This window comes from Delphinapterus leucas, chromosome 5 (assembly GCF_059928025.1).
Source record: "Delphinapterus leucas isolate spDelLeu-1000000601 "Yukka" chromosome 5, BTC_Dleu_Yukka2, whole genome shotgun sequence".
In the NCBI taxonomy this organism is placed as follows: Eukaryota; Metazoa; Chordata; class Mammalia; order Artiodactyla; family Monodontidae; genus Delphinapterus; species Delphinapterus leucas.
In genome coordinates this window covers 89622701-89647347 of record NC_143133.1, presented here as the reverse complement: position 1 = coordinate 89647347, position 24647 = coordinate 89622701, and the positions used below count along the sequence as shown (strand labels likewise).

At 39.7% G+C, this 24647-nt stretch overlaps 1 protein-coding gene across 1 annotated transcript in view; it reads left to right on the top strand.

The window, feature by feature from the left end:
- BTC (betacellulin) overlaps positions 1–24647 on the top strand; it is a 40957-nt gene that overhangs the window by 10694 nt on the left and 5616 nt on the right. The window contains exons 2-3 of the mRNA XM_022599543.2: positions 12643–12741; positions 19592–19709. Coding sequence (XP_022455251.1) covers positions 12643–12741; positions 19592–19709 — 217 coding nt within the window. The remainder of the gene's footprint in view (positions 1–12642; positions 12742–19591; positions 19710–24647) is intronic.

Genomic DNA, 24647 nt, shown 5'->3' with positions numbered 1-24647 from the left:
CCTCTGTGTAGTTCAGAGTGTACAACTTGGATTAATGAACTAACATTCCTGGAAGACAGCTCTCACATTAATTTAGGAAATTTTCTCCCAAGTAGAGCTCTGAAAAGATGGAATCAGCTGCCTTGGGATGCGGTGATCTTCCCATTGTTGGGCATGTCTGTGGTCTGGATTGCATTCACGGGAAGCTGTGTAGAGGTGATTCCTAGGTGAGGTAGGAGTTGGACCAAATGACCACCAAAGGTTCTTATGACTCCATGAATTATAGACGCTACTATAACGTTACTTCACTTTGGGGGTACTTTGGAGGTTGGTACTGTCAGCTGACTTCTCTGCAAGGAGAAGACGCAGGACAGATGGAGACCTGGGGAGCTAATGGTAAAGAATTTTGAAAAAGAAAATCACTTGAGTGACTTCACTCCCACCCGGCCCAAACAGTATTCCACCATGTCTTTTCCTGAATAGAAATATCAAGGTTAACATCACCAACAATGCCATGTAGATATCATGTACCCCTCATATGATGAGATGAGAGGACATCTTGGGACACAGTATCAATCCCTTGCCCCAGGCTCAGTTTTTGCCTTAAAGATGCTGCACTCTTTATATTTTACCAACTATTAAGATAATAGTTATAACCTGGGATCCTGTTGTGACGGGGAAAACCCCTAGCGTAACTATAATTGATTAATTATTTTGCAAAAATTTCAAATGTTATTAGGAGACAAATTTCTAACATTGCAAATTTCTAACATCCTATGATAGGAAACTTCTGTGAGAAGATTCTCTACTTGTTTTTAGATAAATGATAATTATCCTGTAATAGAGGGTAAGAAGAACAAAATGTGATTTAGATGCCAGGTGAAACGATACACTTCCCATTTGCCTTCGCAGAAGGGTAGCAAAAGAAATGCACCCCGTTCTTTCTTAACGATTTCTACCCAACAGCATTCACCACTATTAAATACTTCTTGATTTCTAGATTAGCCAGCTGCTTTATTCAGGATGTGGTGAACAGACACTGAAATTTCAACTGGAAACGTGGTGTGACTATTTCTTAATGAGTCATTTTCATAGGTCACACAAGAAAAATCAATTGAATTATTTCACAGTCACACCACACACATCAAGAAGGCCCTTGTTTCTTTTTTCTTTTTGACATCTTTATTGGAGTATAATTGCTTTACAATGGTGTGCTAGTTTCTGCTTTATAACAAAGTGAATCAGTTATACATATACATATGTTCCCATATCTCTTCCCTCTTGCGTCTCCCTCCCTCCCACCCTCCCTAATCCACCCCTCTAGGTGGTCACAAAGCACCGAGCTGATCTCCCAGGCCCCTTGTTTCTTGATACTTCTCTGTATAATTCTTCACTCCAGCTGGACATCTTTACTCATTGTCCCCCAAAACACACTCAGCTCATTTCTACATCATTGCCTTCGGTCCAGTTTAGTTTCCAACTTCTTTTGTGAAAGTTTTCCCTATAATTTCTTCAGCTTGACATTGCCTCTTTTTGGAATTCTATTAGAATTTATTTTCTTTCTACCTGGCAATTATACTGTCTGATATTGATTGATTGATGTTTCTGGTCTCTGCAAATGGTTTGATCAATAAAGATAATAATGGGTTAAAGTTAAGTTGGCTTGAGTTATCCTAACTCATTTTAAGGGCTTAAATTCTGGGGCTTTTTCAGGTTGGGAGAGCATCTACTCTGACACCCTGTGTTCTTTTCTTTACCATTATTAAAGTTTGATGAGTGTTTCCTCATGGGTCAGAGGCTGTGTTATCGCTGGATCCAGAAGCCAACTCCACTATTCCTCCTCACTTTGCACTCAGATAATCCTCCTTGATAACAAATTGTTCTTTTTCCATGGTTCCTTTTGCCTCCTCTCTTTGAACTATTATTGAAATTCAGTGATCCCAGAGCTTTTCATTTAAAGCGCTACAATGTCTGACTGTCTGGTCCGGCCTTATCACAAAGGGATAGAATTCAAAATGTCAAGTTTTGACAACTGATGGTTTCTAAGAAACTAGCTCTAGGTTGCTATAGGGTTCCCATTCAATTTAGTCATTGTTGTCACAGATTTAATAACAGTCATGGCAAAAATAAAATGGTGGATTTACTGGCAAAGGCATTATCGTGGTGTTGACAACTTTCAGATATATGAGTTAATTTATGTATGACAGGTTGTTAAATTACTTCCCTCTCTGGGCTTTAAAAATATAAGAGTGTGGAGTTCTTTTATGAGTTAAAAAATGTTATCCATCATTCTAAGCCCTTCTTAAATACCAAGATATTGTTTATACCATTTGGAATAGAATTTTTTTTGGAGGCGGAGGAAGGAGGTCATATTCTACTCTCCTGATTCTGAATGGACATAAACTATTTGTGAAGACTCTCTTATTTTTTCTCCACCCTTGTCTTGGCCTCCCCTCCTGGCTCTGAAAATCTGGAAACCTGTCTTTCAGTTTTGTAGAATAGGCAGTCCTCCAGGTGGTGTGATTTGAGAGACCTTAGAAAAATCCCTCCTTGTCCTGGAACAAGGCTCCCCCAAGGTGTCCTGATGCCCCAAATCCTCACTGTACTGGGACACAGAATCGTGCACTTCTTAAGGGCCTTTCAACTACCTCCCCTGTCCCTTGATCAGCTCTCCACTCATACCAGCTTGCCCCTCTTTTGGGACTTCGAGGCCATGTCCCAGGGCATGTGTTCTGGCCTCTCACTCACCAAGGGGCCAGAGATTGGGGGAGGCAGCACCCAGTGGGGAAAATTTTGTTCAAAAGGAAATGGGTGATGGAAGTGACTGGGGCAGGGAAATTCCTCCTTCATTCTTTCTTCTGTGAGCAGCTTCAAGACGCAGTTCCTTTCTGAACCTTTTACTTGGCCCTTGGATGAGTGAATGTGTCACTCATTTCGGTGTCTTTGTGGCTCACTCTGGAGCTGCACCCAGCATGATGGGTACACGCATTGCATTGCTTTGCCTCCTTCTCTGCTTGCTTCCCTTTTTCTCATTCTCATGGCCCAGAGCTTGTACCTCCCCAATAAAGTGATAACCCCTTAATCTGTGTCTCAGGCTCTGCTTTCCAGAAGACCCAGGTTGAGGCACTTGATTCTAGAGTATTTCTGTTGAGTTAAGCAATTTCTCTCCTTGCAGGTCTTCTTTGAAAGTAAATACATTTAGAAAGGGAAATCTATGAAGAAATTATGTTCTATTAGGGGAAATGTTAAAGCAGTAGGAGGATACTGGTTTATAGGAGGGGAAAAGACAAAAACAAAAAAGACAGAAAAGGAGTTAAAAAAAGATGAAGGAGAACATCAATGTCAAACTTAATCTATTTCACACTTTTTTACTCAGCCACCCATAAGCTCAATGTTAAACAGCATTTCCACCACTTAATATATTTTTTCAACTCCATTTTAGACGTGTCCTCTTTTTGGACATAGAAAATACTTTTTGTGTATAGTATGCACACTCAAGATTCTGATTTTCTTTTTGACAATAAAGATACATTGGGAAATTCCCCAGATGCTTATAGTTTTCACTCCTAACGTTGATTTAAATTTTTAAATTTTGTTAACTTTATTTTTCAGAAATTAAAATTAGATTTCTAGTCAAATATATTCCATTTGACTGTTAAATATTATCATCTAAGATCTGACTTTATCTGTTATATTTGTATCACTGAATCACTTAACTAACCAACTGAATCAGTAACTCCCATCTGACATAAACACCATGCTGAGTACTGGCAGAACTGTGCTGAAAATACAAAGAACCATACATGCAGAAGATGGCATATTTCTATTAAGCAGTTGAGGTGCATTAACGTCAAATGTCTTTTTAAAAACACTGGAAAAAAGCAGCATGTGGGAAGACCAACATACAGATTTTCCTCATTGAACACATATGTATAAGTGTACTATAGAAGTATAGTATGTATGTGTATTTATGTTTTGTAGTTTGTTTCATAAGCATATTTTATACACAAGTCAAATCACATCATAAATGTAGAAATTTGTCAATATTCATTAATGAGAGTTGAGAATCTATATGAGTAATAAGAATTCTTTTTTACTTCTGTTCTCTTAGAGCTGCTATTCTGTTGAGTGCCTATCTTGTGCCAGGCATTACTGGGGTTAATAATTCATAATTTACTTTTTGCACTTTCTTTAAACTGATAGTTAAATCGTTACCGTGTAAGTTATATATTATGGGCCTCAGTTTACAGATGGGGACCCTGAAGTTCAATGCTGAGTAACTTAATCTTATCACAAAGCTGGTGATTAAAAGGTACATTCAGGATTCAAGTACAGCTCCATTTGACTTCAAATATCTTTTTCCTATTAATCTATACTGCTTCCCTCTAATATAAATGAAATATCGAGATCTGACTGTGAAATATTCTTCTAATTTCTGCTTATATTCATAAATTGACACATTCTCTGTTGATTTACAGTTGAATTGTCTAACGGGACATGGAGTGTGGTTTGATTCCTAAAATAAGATTGATGTGATGTCATAGGAAATCACTGGATTTAGTAAACACAAGTAGAAGTTAGGGTATCTAAGAAGATATCCTAAGTTATCAGAATATACTGTATGGACATTTTGAGATAATGTTATGTTTATTTAAAAAATATTAAATGTACTTGGCTCTAAAAATGGAAAGTTCAGCTCAGAGATGAGGCAAATACAACATATATGACTGTTTAGGTTGGTCACATTTGATCTTTGTAAGTAGTTGATCCAGCTGATGTATGACTTACCTCAGCGTTAGCAGTAACTTTGAGACAGTGGGTCATGCTCCTTGTCAAGCTGTGTCTCTTTGAATGCTTGTATTGTTCCCAATGACTTCATTCACCGTGATGGCTGATGGGGATAATACTTTTAATACATTCTGTAATTTTTAATTTGAGAATCTCAAAGTGCATAAAAGTAAATGGAGCTTTGACTCACTAAAGTAGAATTGGGTTTCTTTTCCTTTTTGTCTTTAATTTTATGAGTGGAGTTGGTATTTAAAAACCAACCCCAGAGAATATGGGGACATGTGTATGCATGTGGCTGATTTGCTTTGTTGTGCAACAGAAACTAACACAGTATTGTGAAGCAATTATACTCCAATAAAGATCTATTACAAAAAAATAAAATAAAATAAAATGTTCCACTAAAAAAAAAAAAGAAAAAAAAGAAAAAACAACCCCAGAAATAGGAACTCAATATCCAGTCACTTAGCAAATGCAGCTAATCTAACATTATTTTGTTTTATTTTGTTTTTATTCCTTGAATGCACCTGAGAATTCTGCAGGTCATGTGCAGCAGGGAGGCATGGATAATAGGCGGAATGAAAGAATAAGAAAACAAAGAGATTGTGAAATATTTGGATGACAGGTAAAATTTAACACAATAACATTTAAAATGGACAAGTACAAAATCATTTCTCAGGTTAAAATGAAACAAAACAGAGCAAAACCCAAAAGAACAAAAAAGCCACTAATACACTGCTTTCCGACAGTGTAAGTGGTTTAAGAGCTTCTATTTATTCTAAGCAGAATAAAACCCCTGTATTTAATGGAATAGTTAAAAAGGGCTGATATGCTATGGAGCTGCATTATCAGGAATATGGTGCCCGCAATGTGAGAGCTGAGAGCCCCACCCTATTCTGTCTTTGCCAAACCATGTAAAATGGCCCTGTATTTTAACCTTGTTTTTAAGGAGGATGTCAAGGGTTATGAGAGGTCTTGATGATGTCAGGTAAAATACGGTTGGAGGAACCAGGATGTTTAGCCTGAGGAGGAGAAATCCTTTCAGGAAGACTTGATCTCTGGCTTCAAATATACGAGGATCAGTCACGAGCAAGAGAGATTAGACTTATTCTAGGTGATTCCAATGAGCAGAGTAAAATTATGGGAAGGCAAAAACCAGTTCAACATAAAGAAGCATTTATAGAGCTTTAGAAATAGGTGCTTAATTTTTTTGAATGAATGAACGATTGTGAGTGAAAGAATGGGTGAATGGTCTCATTGAAATGTGATGCCTTAGAAGGGAGTGAAGTCTCTGTGCTGAAATTTTAAAGGTGAACTCTCCCAGGGGATGTTTTTAGGGGAGCTGAGGGTTGGTAGGAGATTTGAATACCTCTAAGGTTCTTACTAATTCTGAAATTTAATATAATTTGTGACTCTTTTGAATGAAGATCTTATGTTTTCCGTATCTAAGTTTGGAGAGAATTGCAATGGTTCTCAACCAATGTAATTTCTCCCCCAAGGAAGCGCTTGGCAAGGTCTGGGGACAGTTTTGATTGTAACATCTCAGTGGTAGGTGGAGGAAGGGAGGGGGATGCTACTGGCATTTTGTGGGTAAAAGCCAGGGATACTGCTAGTCATAGTACAATGCACAGCATCCCACAGCAAAGATTTATCCAGTCCAAATGCCAGTAATGTGGAAGTTGAGAAACACGTTAGATGTTTCTCACTCGTTTTAACCAGAACTTGGATTTCCTTGAGCAATGAGGTCAGATGTACTGAATATAAAATACATTTAAGCTCTTATTTTCCAAAGACCTTCCATTCACTCAAAATAGAGTTATACTTGCCAGAATAACTAACTCTGACTGCAAAGAACTACATCGCACTTGCAGAAGTGGCCCTGCCTTTTGGGCTAAACTGTCCAGCCTCTCTGCTCTGTCATTAATTCATCCTTTGCCTCTCTCCTGTACCTTTGGCATCTTCCTGTCAATGATCTTTCATAATAAAACAAAAGCAAAATAACTCTCTTTTTTTTCTGTACATATTGACTAATCTTAACCCCCCTCCCTTTCTCAGTTCAACATCTGTGAAGAGTAATCTCCAATTATTTGCACAGCTTTCATACCATTACTCTTTCTTTAGCAAGAAATTGCTAGTGCTTTTTGGTTGTCAAATCTACTGCATATATTTCAGTTCTTATCTTTAATTCTCCATCAGTTTTTATACAGTTGACCAAATGCTTCTAGAAAACCTCTCTTCTTAGTTCTGTGGCTCTTTTTTTTTTTTTTTTTTTTGCGGTATGCGGGCCTCTCACTGTTGTGGCCTCTCCCGTTGCGGAGCACGGGCTCCGGACGCGCAGGCTCAGCGGTCATGGCTCACAGGCCCAGCCGCTCCGCGGCATGTGGGATCTTCCCGGACCGGGGCACGAACCCGTGTCCACTGCGTCGGCAGGCGGACTCTCAACCACTGCGCCACCAGGGAAGCCCTGTGGCTCTTCTTGATCCCTTGAGGACTCTTCTCTTTCTGCCCCTCTATTATATTGATTTTTTTCAGTATTCTATCCATAATCAGCTTTCTCTTTTCACATGGCTCTTTCTAACAGATCAATATGTGTGGCGTTAAGTACCAGTTTATTTCTCATAACTCCGAAATGTAGAACTCGTAGCTATGACTTCACTCCACAGCTCCAGATCTAATATCCATTTACTGTCTCTAAATGAGACACAGTCATCTCAAATTCAGAGTGTCTAAAACTGATTTTTTTCCATGCCTGTCTTAGTCAGTTTGGGCTGCTTTAATAAAATAACATAGACTTGTAACAACATTGGCTTGTAAACAACAAACATTTATTTTTCACAGTGCTGGAGGCTGATGAGTTCCAGATGAAGGGCCTAGTAGATTCAATGTCTGGTGAGAGCCTGCTTCCTGGTTCATAGACAGCCATCTTTCTGCTGTGTCCTCACATGGCAGAAGGGGCAAGGGAGCTCTGTGAGGTGTCTTTTACAAGGGTTTTGATCCCGTACACGAGGTCTCCACCCTCACAGCCTAATCACCTCCCAAAGGCCCGTCACATCCCATTAGGGATTAGGTTTCAACAAGAAATTCAGTCTACGGTAATCCTCAACCTGTTTGTCTTCTTGTATACCTTATATTTGTGATTGGTACCACAATCCAGACATTCACTCTAGTTACAAACTCCGGAGTCATCCTAGACTCCCTTTTCCTTATCTCCCACTCTAGCCCATTAGTCACCAAGTCTTTTTTTGTATTTCACTTTGTGAATATCTCTCGCATTAATTTCTTCTTCTCCATACAGATTTGTGTGCTACCACCTCATTTAGGTATGTCTGAAATCACCTGTATTTGTATTAAAGCAAACTTTTCAAACTGAAAGAAAAGAAGATGATCATGTTGCTTCTCACTTAAAACTTTTCAATGACCCCATTTTAGCGAAATAACAGAACTCAAAGTAACTAACATGGCTCTTAGGCCATTTGTGACCTACCAGCCCTCCAGTCTCCTCTTCCATCACAAGCCTCAATCACCCTCCAAGCGAACTAGACAAGTTATTCATGCCATGTCTTTTTATAAGTTGTCCCTTTTATTTAGAATGACCTGGTTCATTACAATTTTATTTATCCTTTTCTTAAAAATTAATTCTGTTTTTAATAAAGTAATAAATATACACAAATTTTAAAAAATCGAATAGTACTAAAAAGTTTATAATGATGAATAGCAGATCTTTGTACCTGCCTTCCTGCCTCTTCACCGCCCTAGAATCAACCACTTTTGACTCCTTCAGGTGCCTCTTCTGTGTTTATCTCTGTATTGCTAAACAGTATGCTTATAATGTTGTTTCTTGACTTGTCAAGTTTAGACTTTGACCTATTGAGATTCTCTTCTAATTCTAGTATAGTTACTATAGGGGTGATACTCAAAACACTTAAGAACTAGCACAGCACAAATTATGATTAATCACAACCACTTTCCCCACATGGTCTGTGTTGGCTAATTACTGGTCCTGATTTTACGACACATTTTGTTAAATTATCAGTATTTACATTATCATTACCATATAAATATTGTCCACTGCTGAAACAAATAATGTACTATAATTATGTCACAGAACATTATAACATAATTACTTGCTTACACAATTTTCATTTTCTAGAAGTTATTAATTGATGTTTTAAAAAATCATTTATTACTCATTAAAAACTCACCATAATTCCCGCCTTCTCAGTGAGTCTTTGCTGGCAGGCAGAGTTGATTCTCCGCTCTGTGTTATTCCTGTATTACCTCTTTCGTACTCATCACACTATACCTTAGAGATCTGTGTGTCTATCTTCCTTGTCAAAATGTGAGCTCCTCGAGGTTAGTGATAATACGTTATCTTTGAACCTTCAGCGTTGTGCACCGGTGCCAAACACAAAATGTTTAATAAATATCTGTTGGATTATGGATGGAACAGGAGTGGCCTTCGTCTTTGAAGCAGCCTTCAATATTGGGTGGATGGTTTTGTGAGCATTTCTCTGATTCCTGAGTCGCTCCATGCAGATCACTCACTCAAACGCCTGTCAGGGTCTACGCGGTTAAAATAGATGAACGCAGCAAGCCTGAGGGGGTCTGTGGCATTTAAAGTGGTCACGTGCTACTAGGCTCTAGCCAGCTGTTGCCATGAAGGTGTTTCAGATCTGTGTTGCCAGACTTCCTGCTTTTTAAATAGAAACAGGAAAATCCAGGCTTGATGTGAACTGTCATGATTCAAGTTTTTAAAACTATGCAGACTAAGTAAATGGTTCTTCAGGCTCAAGCTCGATTTGGTTCATGAGCCCCAGCTGATGAAGATTATTAGGTGGGAGTAGGAGGGACTGTGGACCCTGTCCCAGAGCCTTGAGCTTGGCGTCTGGTTGGCCTGAGAATGTCTCTACCGCAAGGGGTCCTCCACAGGGGCTCTACCCAGTGGAATTCCTTTGCCAGCTGATGCCAGCATGTGGAGTGAACCCTAGCAGAAGAGAGCCTGGGCTCAGCCTGCCAGAAGGTTAGGAGGGCCAGGCAGGGTTTCAATGGAATCAGGACTTCCTCTGTTATGTGGAAATAAAGAATCATGTGTTAAATCATAAGTGATAGTGGGAAGGAGCAGAAGAAGAGTAAAAATTGTATACTATGTGCCAAGCCCTGTGTGTGCCTTTTCTTACGTTACTCAACTTAGTTTTTACAATAGCCCTGAGGCAGAGATATTGTCATCTTCAGATGTTGAATCTCTACGAGATTTAGTTTATTTTTCAATTTCCATCATCAGAACAGATCAACTGCAGAATGAATGCCTCTTGAATCTGCCCATGAAGAAAGCCCATGTATGGGATTTTAAAAATGATTTAAATCTGTTTTTATAGTAAAAAAGAAGATGGTTAAAATTTTCCACTAGAAATTGATTGTTTAGTTTGTTTGTTTATAGGCTGACCTAAGATTGGTCCATCTTTCAACATTTGTTGAATATCCATTGTATTCTGTGTTAGATTCCAGGATTACCAAACAGATTAATATACAATCCTGTGCTTGAGAAGTCATAAATGATTGTTTCTGGTTCCTTCTAAGTGTGAAAGGAGGGAGCCAGGTATTGGGATAAAAGATAGGAAAAATCTGGAAATTTGGTTGCCAAATTTTTGTTGTTGTTTTTTTTAAATTTTGAGCTATTCCTTTTTTCTTGTTGCAATCAACAGAATATTCAGATAGAAAAATAAGAATGTGCAAATAAACAAAATTAAGGAAAAAGTCTTCTTCTAACCATTGTGGGCAACTCTCTACCTACTTACTTACCCAACTTTTTTGACTATTTATCTGTATGGATATTTTTATACTTATCACAAACAGACGCAAACACTCAGATCCCACTACATCACTATTCTGTAGCCTGCTTCTCTTACTGAGGAATATTTTGAAATGTTTGAAAATCATTTTTTATGGCTGAATAGCATTTTATTGCATGGAAGTATTCCCTATATTTAATCAATTCTCTATTGTTAGATATTTAAGTAATTTCTAATTTTTTATAACCAACGTCACGTGGAGAAATTTTGTAGCGAAGTCTTTTTATGTATGTTAAATTATTTCCTTAGGCAAACTTACTAGAAATGAAATTACTGGATTTGAGTGCATGTACAATTTTAAGCTTTTAGCTTTTAGCACACATAGTGCTAAATTGTCCTCCAGAAAAGTAATACTAATTTACCCATCCCCAATGGATATGAGTTTCTATTTCTCTTCACTGTTTCCAATGCTAGTTACCACCTCTTTTTTTAAAAAAAATTTTTTTCGAATTCAATAGAGATAGAAAAGAATCTCTGTTTTGAAAAGCTCTTTTTGAAGACCTTTTGGCCTTTGACCTTTCTGAATACTATTGTTCTCTGGTACAATACTATCACTTTGTGTTTTGGTTACTTGGTTGGCTCTTTACCTGCCTTAGTAGCTTTGGAGCAGTTTGAGGGTAGAGCATGTCCTATCCACCTGTGTGTTTCTGGGTGCTCGTGGACATTGGTTGGACTGAATTGTACCGGAGGACATGTATAGTTTAGAACCTTGTCTAGATGTATAAATGTCAATACAATCCGTGGGCAGGTTACTCTGTTCCTACCAGTTACATAATAATGAGAATTTAATTGAACATCGATTATGTGCCAGCAGTGTATTAAGTGCTTTGCACACTTACCTGGATGAATCCTCACAATGCTCCTCACAAGAAGAGCTAATAATCATCTCCACTTCGCTGCTGAGGAAACTGAGAGGTTATAAAACTCGCCCAATGTGCATGGCTGTCAAGTGGCAAAAGCAGGTTGTGAACTCAGGAAAAGTTAACTACCAAGCCGTCTTATCTCTCCTCCACTGCCCTCCCCTCTCCAACTTCTTATTATAGATATTTAAAAATATATATAAAAGTAGAGAGAACAGCAGAGTGACCCTTGATATACCTACCACCCGGCTTCAACAGTTACCAATATGTGGCCAATCTTGTTTCATCTATGCCTTTCCCTCACTACCTCACAGCCCTCTTCCCTGGTTGGATTATTTTAAAGCAAATCAGAGATTCATTAATTTCTTTAATAAGTATTTAAATACATATCTCTAAGAGATATGGACTCTGTTTTTTGTATCCAAACCACAATATCATTATCACACTTGAAACTGTAACAATTTCTTCATATTCTCTAATGTCCAGACAATGTCAGATTTCCTTAATTATCTCATAAGTGATTTTTACTGTTGCTTTGTTTGAATCAGGACCCTCGCAAGGACTACACTTTGTATTCTAAGCTGTCCTAACCTCAACACAGTGTTCCTCTCTTCCCCATGCCTTTCTATGAAGCCTGTCCTTGTCAGAGACAGAGGTACTTAGCTGGAGGAATTTGAAATTTTTAAATAATTCCTATGAATTGAATATCTAGTTCGCATCTCCCCAGAAAGAAGCACACTCAACAGTTTATACCTGAAAAACACTGGGTCCGTGTGGCATGGAGAAAATACATTGCTACACAGGTTCATCATCCCTTCTGCCTGGAAATTCATCAGTGTATTCACCCGCTGGATGAGAACTCCCTCTGTTCTTCTGCTTGTAGGATAAGGCTCCATCACAACTATGGTCAAGTCTCCTCATTTAAGGGGCCAGGCCTTGTCAGATGTAAGTGATGCTGGCTTGAAAATTCTGTCTTGAGCCCTGAGCTTAAAAAATGAGACACGCTGGCCTGTGTAGCCCTCCCCTGCTGCGGGAGAATGACTTGGAAATGGGAGCCACAGGCTTGTTATTTTCATAAATCGTCATGACTTTGATAGAAGCTTTCACATTGAGCACATTTTCATTGAACAAGTTTTCATGTTTGTTTTGGTTCTGTTTTAAAATTGAAGGTCTAGTGATCCTCCACTGTGTTGTGGCAGATGGGAATTCAACCAGGAGTCCTGAAAATGATGGCCTTCTCTGTGGAGATCGTGGAGAAAATTGCCCAGGTAACGCATAACAAGCGATGCATTTGTTTTTATCAGCTTCATATTCAGCCTCAGAAACTTGACCCCCCTAAATTTTAAGTTGTTGATAATATAATAATCATAAAACTAGGTAGTTTTTTGAGCACATGTTAATGTACCAGGCTCTGGGCTTTACATACAGTAATTCATTCACTCCTTGCAAGAACCCTATGAGCTGGATAATATTTTTTACTTTATTTCAAGGTGAAGCTAGAAAGAATACGTAACTTGCCAAAGGTCACACAGCTGATATATCACAAATCTGGGATTCGCGCTCAGGTCTTTCTCATTCTAGTGCTTCCGTTCTTCATCATTATACTATTTTGGGCATCGTAGATGTGTGTGTGCTTCAGCCTCTAGCATGTGATGTCTTGGACTAGATTCATAGAAAGCTGGCATATTCTATTCAAATTAAAAAATTATTTTTTTCTATTTTATAACTTAGAAGAAGGGAAGAAGGCAACAATTTTAAAACATATTTTACCTTGAAGATTCCTGAATTAGTATTCTCAAATTTAGTAGTCTGAGGCAGGGATCAGCCTTCGTAAAGAGTCAGATAATAAGAATTTAGGTTTTGTGGGTCATGCGGTCTTTGTTGCAACTATTCTGCTCTGCCATTGAACTATGAAAGCAGCCATAGACCTATGCAAATGAATGGCCTTGGATGTCTTCCAATAAACCTTTATTTAGAGAAACAGGCCGTGGGCCAGATTTGGCTTTGGGGCCATAGTTGGCTGACTCCTGGTCTAAGGTCTGTCTGTCCTTTATAAATTGCATGGTCTGGTGTTCTACAGGAGTTGTTTCTTATTTTAAAACAAAACAAAACACAACACAGGCCAATTCCAAAAGTAGGGCAGAGTGGAGAAGAGCCTCCTGTATTCCCTGGAAACTTCTCTGAGCTGGGAGTATGGTGACGTGGTGTAAGTGCTCCTTTCCTAGCACCCTGGGAATGTTGTAACTGAGCCAGGAACACGCTGAGCAAGTCATCCTGATGTGAGTCATCAGTTCCAGCCCAACCTTCATCTTTCTTTCCCTCCCACTAGTGGGTGGTCTGGAGAGTGCCCACAGTCTGTGGAGTCCATCGCTGTGTTAGGTCATGCTTGTGCGGGTCTTGTCACCCATGTAGTGAGAAGGACAAAGCCAACTTTATGTGTTTGTGTGCTTTTCTTCAGTCTGGTTTCAAACGTCTTAAATGACAGCATTTTCACATTTCCTTTGGGAGATTATTCCATAATCTGATGATTGACAGTGTTAAAAAAAATCTTCCTCTTCATCCTCCTAAATGTATTTTTATATTTTTTATTGTAGTAAAAACATTTAACATGGGATCCGCCCTTTTAACAAAATTTTAAGTGTACAGTACAATATTATTAATTATGGCAACCGATGTTGTATAGTAGATCTCTAGAAATTATTTATCTTACAGAACTGAAACTTTAAGAGGAGAGAGGAGAAGAGATGAGAAAGCATTGAGCCTCAATGCATTGCAGAATTTAGAGGTTAGGGGAGCTGAGGTCAAACCAGCAGGGGAGAATGAGCAAAGGAGGTATCACATGCATTCTTTTTTTTGTTTGTTTTTTCCACACGCACTCTTGAAAAACAAAAGGAAATACAATTTTTTCCCTGTCGATTCTTCTTTGTCTCCTAGCCATGAATAATTTTAGATACATGAAATACACTCAAATCTCAATACTGGATTCTTTTTTCTTCCTTTAAAGGGCTGGAATGAAAAGGGCAGCTCTAAGTGAAGGTTCACTCCTGTAAGCTCAGAAATGGTTGGCACAGTCCTTCTGGTTAAAAGACATGCTGATCAGACCTGATTGGCCCCCCGTGTAAGCATATCCTAGTAAACCAGGAAGGTAATAAGTACATCTGTGAGATTTATTCTTCTTTTCCTGGAGAAACAGACCAATTCACAGTTTTACAGGAAACTGCATTGAATGGAAGACAAATGGGAATCCTCAATTACAAAAAATTTTCCAATTTTGCACTTTTTCAAGAGCATCATGAATTTACATTCCCCTGTCCCACAGAGATAGTTGGCAAGATAAGAAGGAAAATTAGCTTAAAAAGTATAAAACTTTCTTCCTCCCCTCCTGGCTTAAGAAGGTTGTAAAATGAAGAAACCCTTATTGGGAAGATGCTTAGAATATTAAAGCCTCAGGCTGTACTTCATAGAATAGGAGGAAGTGTTTCTCCAGACTCTGCTGTGACCACTTGAACTCTCCTGTGCACTGGTTGTTCCCCCTATTTTTTAGGTCAGATATCTGTGTGAGAAGATGAATTTATAGGTATTTGTTTTCCTTCCTCTCTCTCCTTGATAACACTTGTGGGACTTCTATCTCAAAATTTAGTATCCCTTTTTAAATCTCTTACACAGAGATTGAACTATGTATCTAACTAAAGGTTTAGAGATACAAGAGGTTATAAACATTGTAATGAGATTTACCAAAAAAGCATTGTCATAGTAATTGTGTATTACCCTTAGAGTTGATTTCAGAAGAGTTGCTGATATTAATATCATTTGCAAAATCATTAAATAGATTTTTCATGAGCATTATTGGAATAAATAAGGGAAGGTTTTCTGAAAAGTAAACCTAATGTATCAATTGTGAAGAGTTTTAATCACAAAGCCTGTTTTGGCTTGAGGATAAGAACCATGTACAGAAAGACTAAGGAATCACACTGTTTAATCAAAGCATCCATCAAATTGAGGAAAATTCCATATTTAAACTAGATTATTTGGGTGTCTGCTGTATTCCTCCACTTTAGTTTGGCCCAAGGGAATCCATCACATGTCATCTAATTATTCATATGACCCTAAGAAGGTGACCACTTCCTATGTATCTGCCCATACTATCAGTGAAAGCTATTCTTTTTCCTGATCCCTTTTACTAACTCTTAGAATCAAATTTTGACATCACTGACCTGCAGTAGCCCTGGTGGTTTCTTATTTAATTGGTTGTAGAATCTCTGAAATACAGTGTCTCATGAAGAGTTTACGATATGTTACCTGTGGTGCCCATCTGCTTATAAGATTGTGCTGCGATCTGATCCTCTGGTACCTGTAATTTTCTCCAGCAATTTTGTGGGACAAACTCACTCCCAGAGGAAGGCTCTGGTTTGAGGAATGTGGGTTGGAAAAGAGTAAGGTGGGAGGGAAAAAGATCAGTTAAGTTCCACCACCCCCAGTATCAGGGAAATCTTCACGGCTGTTACATTTTCAAGACCATACCATTTACTTCTCAAAAGAGAAACACAATACATGGGACTAATCATTCTTTTGTCATAAGATTAACTTTTCCTTTTTCTTGGTAAACACCTCTGGAATGGAAGGGTAGATTTTGCCATCCCCTGCCCTATGTCATCAGGTCTCATGATCGTCAGAAAATGTTAGATTTCACAGCTGTTCAATGTTCAGATAATGTGACCTTGATGACTATTAGATGAAAGCAACTGGAATTTTTGGTGCATTTCAAAAGGGGGAATGATGATAAACCTTCTCATTACCATGAGAAAGAGAGAGGATCCCATTTGGGTTTTTTTTTGGGGGGGGGGGAACGCGGTATGTGTGATTAATTTTTCTTCCAGGTTTTAAAGTTCCAGAGAGAAATCTTAGGACATTTTCTGCTTGGTGGCATGGAAGGGTTTTTAAATCCAAATAATGCTGGGAATATTTAAGGGCATGCTTATTTACAAAGGAGAGAACTCTGTGAGCAATCAAAACAGGGCCTGGCAAACATTTCCCTGGCATGGATTTGTGTTGCTTGGATGAACCATGGCTGATCAAATCACCGCATCCAGCAGCTGCTGGTTAAGGCGCTCTCTGGTATCTTGCTCCGTATGGTGTTTATTAAAAGACTGGCTATGTTTAAAGGGGCGTGACAGCCAGAGGAATTAGTAAAGTTCAGGATACAGAGCCATATGGCTTATATTTAAAGTCAGGTGTGCTTTGCAAAGTAGAAAAGACCTTTCTGGAGCAAGTAAGTCAGTACGTCTTACTGCTTCTTTATGGGAGTATAGTTGATTTACAGTGTTGTGTTAGTTTCAGTTGTACAGCAAAGTGATTCCGTTATACATATTCTTTTTCAGGTTCTTTTCCCATACAGGTTATTACAGCGTATTGAGTAGAGTTCCCTGTGCTATACAGTAGGTCCTTATTGATCATGTATTCTTAAATTCATCTCCTTGCCCTCCATTTCCCTGCCCCAGGTCTATATCATGTATGTCTGCATGGCTCGGATATGCCTTGGATTCCTCTTTTTCCCTTTGGCATCTTCCTACTTTAATCCGTTGTGCACTTTCCTGTCTAATACATTGATAAAACACTTCACAGTTTAGGTTTTACATATTTCATGTAATTTAATCCATAAGAACCTTCTTCAGCTCTCTCCCACCTTGTATTTCAAGGGTAAACACTTCAGCCCACTGACATTTGTGGTCTCTGACTTCCATTCACAGCCATCCTTGGCTACTCTCCTTCAGGTCTCTTCCACAGCCATTAAATCTACCACCCACCTCCTGCATAAGGCTGGCATATTCCCAACCCCGAGCTTTTGCTCTTGACATTATCCACAACTCAACTGCTTGCTCACCTCCTCCTAAAAACGTCTACATTTCCTAGAAATTTTCTTTAATTAGATAAGCCCTCTTTGTACTGGCACAAGATTTCTCTTAGAATTGTCAAGATTTTCAAGATTCTAGAATCAACTCATTTACCGAGGACTTTATTGTCCCAGGTACTTTGCTAGGAATTTCCACATGTAGTTTTTACTTGAGCCTCTCAACAGCCCTTTAAGGTAGATGTTATCATCTTCAATTTCCAGATGACGAAACTGAGGCTCAGACAGCTTAATTAGCTTGCCTGGACCCATAGGGCTCATGAAAGGCAGAGCTGAAAATGAAACACTAATTTCCTTCCTCCTAAGCCAGTATTTTTTCCACTGTTTCCATGTTTCCATGGTTACTATGGTTGTTTTTACTGGTTTGTTGCTTTTTATTGACTTAAATTTGTTCTATTGTACCAATGTAGATAGTTAGATAGGATATCTCTTATTTCTTTGATGTTTTCCAATGCCTACTACAGGGCTATGGAAAGAGGAAGTACTTGATGGATGGAAGCTGACCTTCATTTGATCAATTTATTTGCCAAAGTACACAGATCTTTGCCTTTGAGACATTTTGCAGTTCTTTCTGCGAGAAATTTCACTAAGAGCCCCATTGATCGGCATGCGTGGGAGCAAATGTCTGGCACGTACAGGCAGTCCGCATGGCTGGTAATCAAGTCACCAACCAAAACCAGGTCAGCCAGTGCCTCAACAACATTCTGTCACCCTCCGAAAGTCTGTGACCTGGCATCACAGAAATTTGCTGTGTGTAGATCATCCAGAGTCCTTTGCAATTTTTTTATATAGGTATACGTATGTATATATACCCATTTCATAATATTAATTAAGAAGTTTAGTAGTCACCGCTAATTATAAAGGGATTGTGTAACGTCATTGGGGTGCCAGGCGCCATACCAAACCTAGTGTGAAATGCCCTCTGAAGTGACCACTGTAGGCTTTCTGGGTCCACAGGTGTCTGAGTCCTGCGAGCTGTCGGTCATACCATGACTATGGAAAGGCCGACCCTGGGCTGGAGCTGGCTAGTTAGCAGTTTTCTCTGGGTGTCTGTTGTGAAGCAACACATGGAACAGCTAGTTAGAATTTCTTTACTGTTTCTCTTGACAATCCTTGTTTCTTGAAACTTTCTACACGTAAACGATGGAGAAATCGCTCCATATTACACCCCCTGGTGAAAAATTAACTTTGAAAAATTAGGCAATTAAGATTCTGAAAGGTAAGACAAGGAAGTCAGCATAGGAGTGAAATCCTGGATATGAAGCTTACAGTGTTTTCCTCCTTCAGGGCAAGAGAAACCCTCCAGGGGTCAGATGAGAGGGATAATCTCCCATTCAGAGAAGCAGGACTTCTGGGTGCCGCAGGCTGAGAGCAGATGACAGCTACCTGCCTGACAGAGCACCAGAGTGGAGCAGGCAGAAGCATGGACTCTGGGACAGGACTGCCTGGGTTTGAGTCCCAGGTCTGCCACATATTAGCTGCATGATCTGGGAAAGTGATTTAGCCGCTTTGAGTTGTGCTTTGCTCATCCATAAATAGCAGTTAGAACAGTGCTTCCCTCACAAGCCTCTTTTGAGTATGAAATGAGTAAATACAGCCCTCCCTCCGAATCTGCGGGTTCTGCATCCGCAGATTCAACCAACCACGGATCCCAACTGGGGGATACCGAGGGCCGACTGTAAATGCCATTTAATACAAGGGACTTGAGCATCTGCGGATCTTGGTGTCACCTGCGGTCCTGGAACCAATCCCCCTCAGATACCGAGGGATGACTCTCTCTGTAAAGCTACAGACCAGCATTTGGCACTAAGTGCTGTGTTTAAGTTAAAAAAAGAAAAAGAAAGGAAAAAACCCTCCTCTCTTTTCAATGCCATCAGCCCCATGTCTCTGACAATCTTCATGGAAAGAAGAGGCTTCTCTCTTACCACAATTATGCTTTACGCTTTAAACAACACTAACGTTTCTGAGAGGTAGTTTGGACAGAAATCTTAGTTAGAATATGAGACGTTCCTGTCACAATCCCCATTAGCCAATCTCTAGGGCTAGTTTCGGGTCACAAAAGTCCGACATATGCCAGTGTGGGGAGAAGGAGAAATGAGAGATTGGAGTATATTCCACAGAAAAACTGGTAGCACAGTTAGGAATATGATTCTACTTACAAATGTATATTTAAAGTGAGTTGATTTATTGAATCATTTCTCATTCTTCAGCTACGACCACACAGCCAAAGCGAAGAGGCCACTTCTCTCGGTGCCCCAAACAGTACAAGCATTACTGCATTAAAGGGAGATGTCGCTTCGTGGTGGCCGAGCAGACGCCCTCCTGCGTGTAAGTGAAGCGCTGAGCCGACAAGCAAAGGGGTACAGACTGGTGCCGGTTTGGGGGGTGACAGGACTGGAAAGTCTGAGCTAATCCAGCCATCTGTTGGGGATGCAGTTCCCCCTGGTCCTACCCCCTCCGCTCCCTGCGCCGCTTGTTTAGGGGCCCCGTTGGACAGCTACTTATGGAGAAACTGACGCACACTTTCCTGCTGAAATATGAGCATGCGAGAGTCCAGATCGCCTTCCAGGCAGGGCTGTGTCTTCTGCTGCCTTGCGCAAGCAAAACTGTTTCTGTCCAGTGTTAAGGATGCTTTTCAGCTCAAATAAACTCCCAGGGGTTTCTTGCACTCGAATGCAAACACAGTCTTCTGGCGTGTGTTAGGTGGTTCATGGTGAATGTAAATATGAAAGAATTTCTGCCAAATTACAAGCTACTTTTGCAGGTGACAATTAAGTGCATGGAAATCAGTCCTATTTTCAGAGATTCACAAAGCTTGTTTAGTACAGCAGGGAACTGGGAGGAAAGTTCTCTTTCCAACTCTTGGTAGATTGAGTCCAAGTTTAATTTTACTCAGGCACAAACAAATTTTTTGCATATCTTAAATATTTATTTTCTTCTAAAGATGTCTCTGTAAAGTGCTGCCTGAGACCCTGCCTCGTAGAGGAGCAAGGTGATTTCTTAAGTATATTTTTGACCTCAAGTCATAGAGCGCTGGTGTTCTTCTGTGTAGTGGCCCTAGTATTCTTTTTTTTTTTTTTTTCACAAGTATCTCAGAACAGTGATTCCAAGCCCTGATATAGTGGAACATTGAAGAGTCATGGACTTCTTCAAAGTTTGATTATAATTAAATTTAATTAAAAAATCAATATACACAGATAATACTTAGAGGGGAATAAGAAAAAAGACTAATGTAAGGAAATAAGGAAAATGTGCATGTGTTGGGAAAGATAGAGCTGATTTTTGTTTTTTTATAAATGTATTTATTTATCTTTGGCTGCGTTGGGTCTTTGTTGCTGCGTGCGGGCTTTGTCTAGTTGTGGCGAGCAGGGGCTACTCTTCATTGTGGTGCGCGGGCTTCTCACTGTCATGGCTTCTCTTGTTGCAGAGCACGGGCTCTAGGCGCACAGGCTCAGTAGTTGTGGCTCAAAGGCTGTAGAGCCCAGGCCCAGTAGTTGTGGTGCAGGGCTTAGTTGCTCCGCGGCATGTGGTATCTTCCCAGACCAGGGTTTGAACCTGTGTCCCCCACATTGGCAGGCAGATTCTTAACCACTGCACTACCAGGGAAGTCCAGGAGTTGATTTTTTAAAAAAAATTCATTTAATTGCTCACTGACTTGGGAGAATATCATGAATTTTTAAAAGATTAATGCCCTTTAACCCAGTACATTTCTTTAACTGGTCCCTATGTCTGTAGATGTACTGTTCTTTAATATTGCTGCCTTCTAGAATGAAAACCACAGGGTGTAATCTACCTGCCTGAGATCAATACACAGCCTGTCCCCCTCAGTCAGACGTTAAAACCCATTTTCTCCCTAGCTTCTCTGATGCTGGCTTGACTTTCTAGCCATGTCTGTCACCACATTCCCCAATGTTCTTCCATAATCCTACATTCCTTTGCATGACTTATTAGACAAGCTCTTCTCATAGTCTGAGAGTTTATTCTTACTGACACTTTAAGATACAACTCAAACATCAGCTCCTCCTGGACCCCTGCGTTGATTTGAGTTCGATGTCCTTCCTCTGTGATTCAGTCACACTTCTGTGAAAGCTTTTTTCCCCGGAGCATCACTGTTGATTTCTCTGGACATCCTTTCTGTGGCTGTGGGCTCCTAGAGGCCAGGGATGATGGCTTATTCATTTTCATATTCCAGTGCCAAGCACAGTGCCTAGAATTTACTAGGTGCGCAAGAAATGTCTGATGAATAAATGAACAAGTCCCTCTGTCATGGTTCATCTAGTGCTGTACTAGATGTCAAATCCAAGACCTTAATCTGAACCAGGAACACCTTCTTAGTGGTGGAATGATACAAAAATCAAGGGGAGGAGGAAGAATACGCGAATCAGGACTCAGGTTTTGGAGCAAGACAGACCTAAGTCAAGATTTTGTTTCCGCCAGTTATAAGCAGCATTAACAATGGGTCAGTCACCTTTCCTGAATGTTTTTTTTTTAAATAAATTTATTTATTTAATTTACATTTATTTTTGGCCACATTGGGTCTTGGTTCCTGCGTACGGGCTTTCTCTAGTTGCTGCGAGCAGGGGCTACTCTTCGTTGTGGTGCGCGGGCTTCTCATTGCAGTGGCTTCTCTTGTTGCCGAGCACGCGGTCTAGGTGCATGGGCTTCAGTGGTTGTGGCAGGAGGGGTCAGTAGTTGTGGCATGCAGGCTCTAGAGCGCAGGCTCTGTAGTTGTTGTGCACGGGCTTAGTTGGTCCACGGTATGTAGGATCTTCCCAGACCAGGGCTCGAACCCGTGTCCCCTGCATTGGCAGGCGAATTCTTAACCACTGCACCACCAGGGAAGCCCCTGAGTGTTTTATCATCTATAAAAGAAGATAACATCTTCCTTTCAAGTGTTGAAAATTAAGCAAAATAATACAACAGGCAAAAGTACTTATTGTGATACCCAGCACAGAGTAAATGTTCCATAAATTGTACCATTCAAGTGAATGGGAAGTATACATCTTAGGCCTGACCTTTTAGGTGACTTGGTGTAGCACAGGTCAAGCAAAGCTGTCTTGTAATTGGTGATTACGCTATCTTGGGAAACCATAAATATCTCCTTTTGCTTGGGATCATAGGAGTTTGTGGACTCCTGTCTTTACATAAAAAACCAAAGTGTGTTTCAAATAACTCAAGTCCCTTCTTAGTCTTCTCAGTATTTTTGTGGAATGGAGATGGTTTGTTTCCAGGTACATAACTCTGATTTATTTACATGGCACAATTCATTTAGGTAGTGTTACATGTGGGTGGGTGCACGAACTGGGGAGCCAGACTTCCTGTATTTGAATCCAACCCCACTCACTTATTTTCTCTTTACCTCAGTTTCTCCACCTGTCAAATGGGGTTCATAATAGCACCTACTTCAAAGGTTGTTATAAGGATCAATTGAGTTAATACTTATACATCTATTAGAACAGTGTCTGGTGATTATTTCTGAATAGCGATCCCAAATCCTGATTTTTCAGAGTCCTCAAGGGTCATAGCATCTTTAAATGTTATTTTTAATTTATAAGATGTTTATTACATAAAAACTCATTTATTCATTTGCTCAGCATTTATTAAACATCTACTAGCATCTTTCACCCTTTGCCTCTTCCTCTCCCATTGAAATGACCATCAGCTGATATGTTATTAATCTGATGAGCAGTGAAACAATGGGAGAGCCACTGTAACTGGCTGTGTAAGAGTCTGACCAGCTACATGGCTTCATTGGGTTATAACTTACAGGAAGGACTGCTTACTGAGAACTTCATTTAAAGCATGGGTGAGCAACTGAACCCAGAACTTATAATTAGAGAAACATTCTAAAAGCAGCAAGTAATTGCTATGTACTTTATGGGCACAGTTATTTGTTTAAAAATGCTGTATTTAGTAAATTTGTTAGAGAAACATTTCTGCTAATTGGAAGAGACTCTATTTGTAGATTTTAATTATAACCTTAAAAAAAAAACAAAACCCTAAAGACCTCCCTCCCACACATGCAATTAAAAGTGATTTTTTCCCCCCAGTTCCAGTCCTATGTGCAAAAGATTTTTGATATTTCAAGATATTTCTAAGCTCTCTTCCTGTTATTTTGACCTTGCAATGAACAGCCTAGCTATCTTGCAGGAAGCAATTTTCCCTCATACATCCTGGGGTCATTTTGCAATAGATGGCATTAGGTGTTTTTGCTCCTTTGCTTGCATTGAGCCTCACCTTTCAATTGATGGTTGTGACTGAGCGAGGCTTTTTTTTTTTTAAGCGTTGTATCAGCTACAATATTGCCAGCTAGTAAGGGATCTCCTTACTTGAGAAATAAAGCTTTGTGGGAATTAATTGCCTTAGCTCTTATCAAACATAAACTGTTGAGTGGCCTGGCAATAGATCCTTTCATAAAAGAAACAAACACAAGCAAAAATGAGGTTGCACAGGAATCTTTGTAAGAAGTAGAGCTTCATCTTTCTGAGATTTCAATAATTATGTATATGACCAGTGTCTCTTTGTGTTTTGAATGAGTCTGAGGAGAAGAAAAAGGGAGAATATTTGTTAGTGCAGAGGTGTTGATGTTACAACACATAATTTTGGTTTTAAAGTAGCCTCAGACAAACTTCTTAGTCATCTTTTATGCATCTTACACAATTCAGAGAATACTATGGATGGTCCCTAAATCACTGAGCTGTAGGGGGTTGAGTGTTGCTTGGACAAATCTCGGCTTGGTCAAATGGCTCTGTATCTGCACCTTCAGAAGTGGGACATATGCTAAGTTGAGGTGAATTCAGGACTGTGTTGACGGAGTTGGAAGAATGCGAGGGGGAATAGTGCCGTTTGGAGAGTCTGTTGATTTCTGGTCACGGCACTTTACTTGGGCCATAGGAAAAAGGGGCATTTAGAGGAGAGTGGAGGGCATGGTGTACAGTTCTGAATATGTGGCCTCAGAGGGTCAGATAAAGGAACTGGAGAGGACGAGACCTATTGTATTTTGAGGGGATGCAGTTGGGAAGGTGGTGAAGGGAAGAGTGTTACCTAGCTGTTACTCCTGAACGCAGTAGAACCAGAACGGATGCATGGAAGTTAAAAAGAGAGGCCAGGGGGCTAGGGGTTGGGGGGAGAGAAATCCTGTAGAATAACATTTATGGAGCTTTCTATGTGTTCCATGTTTGATCATATAAGACCATATACTTTAAAAGTAATTGATAATAGGAGAATTTGGGCACACTGAAACGCTTTGTATTGTCCTATGATGAA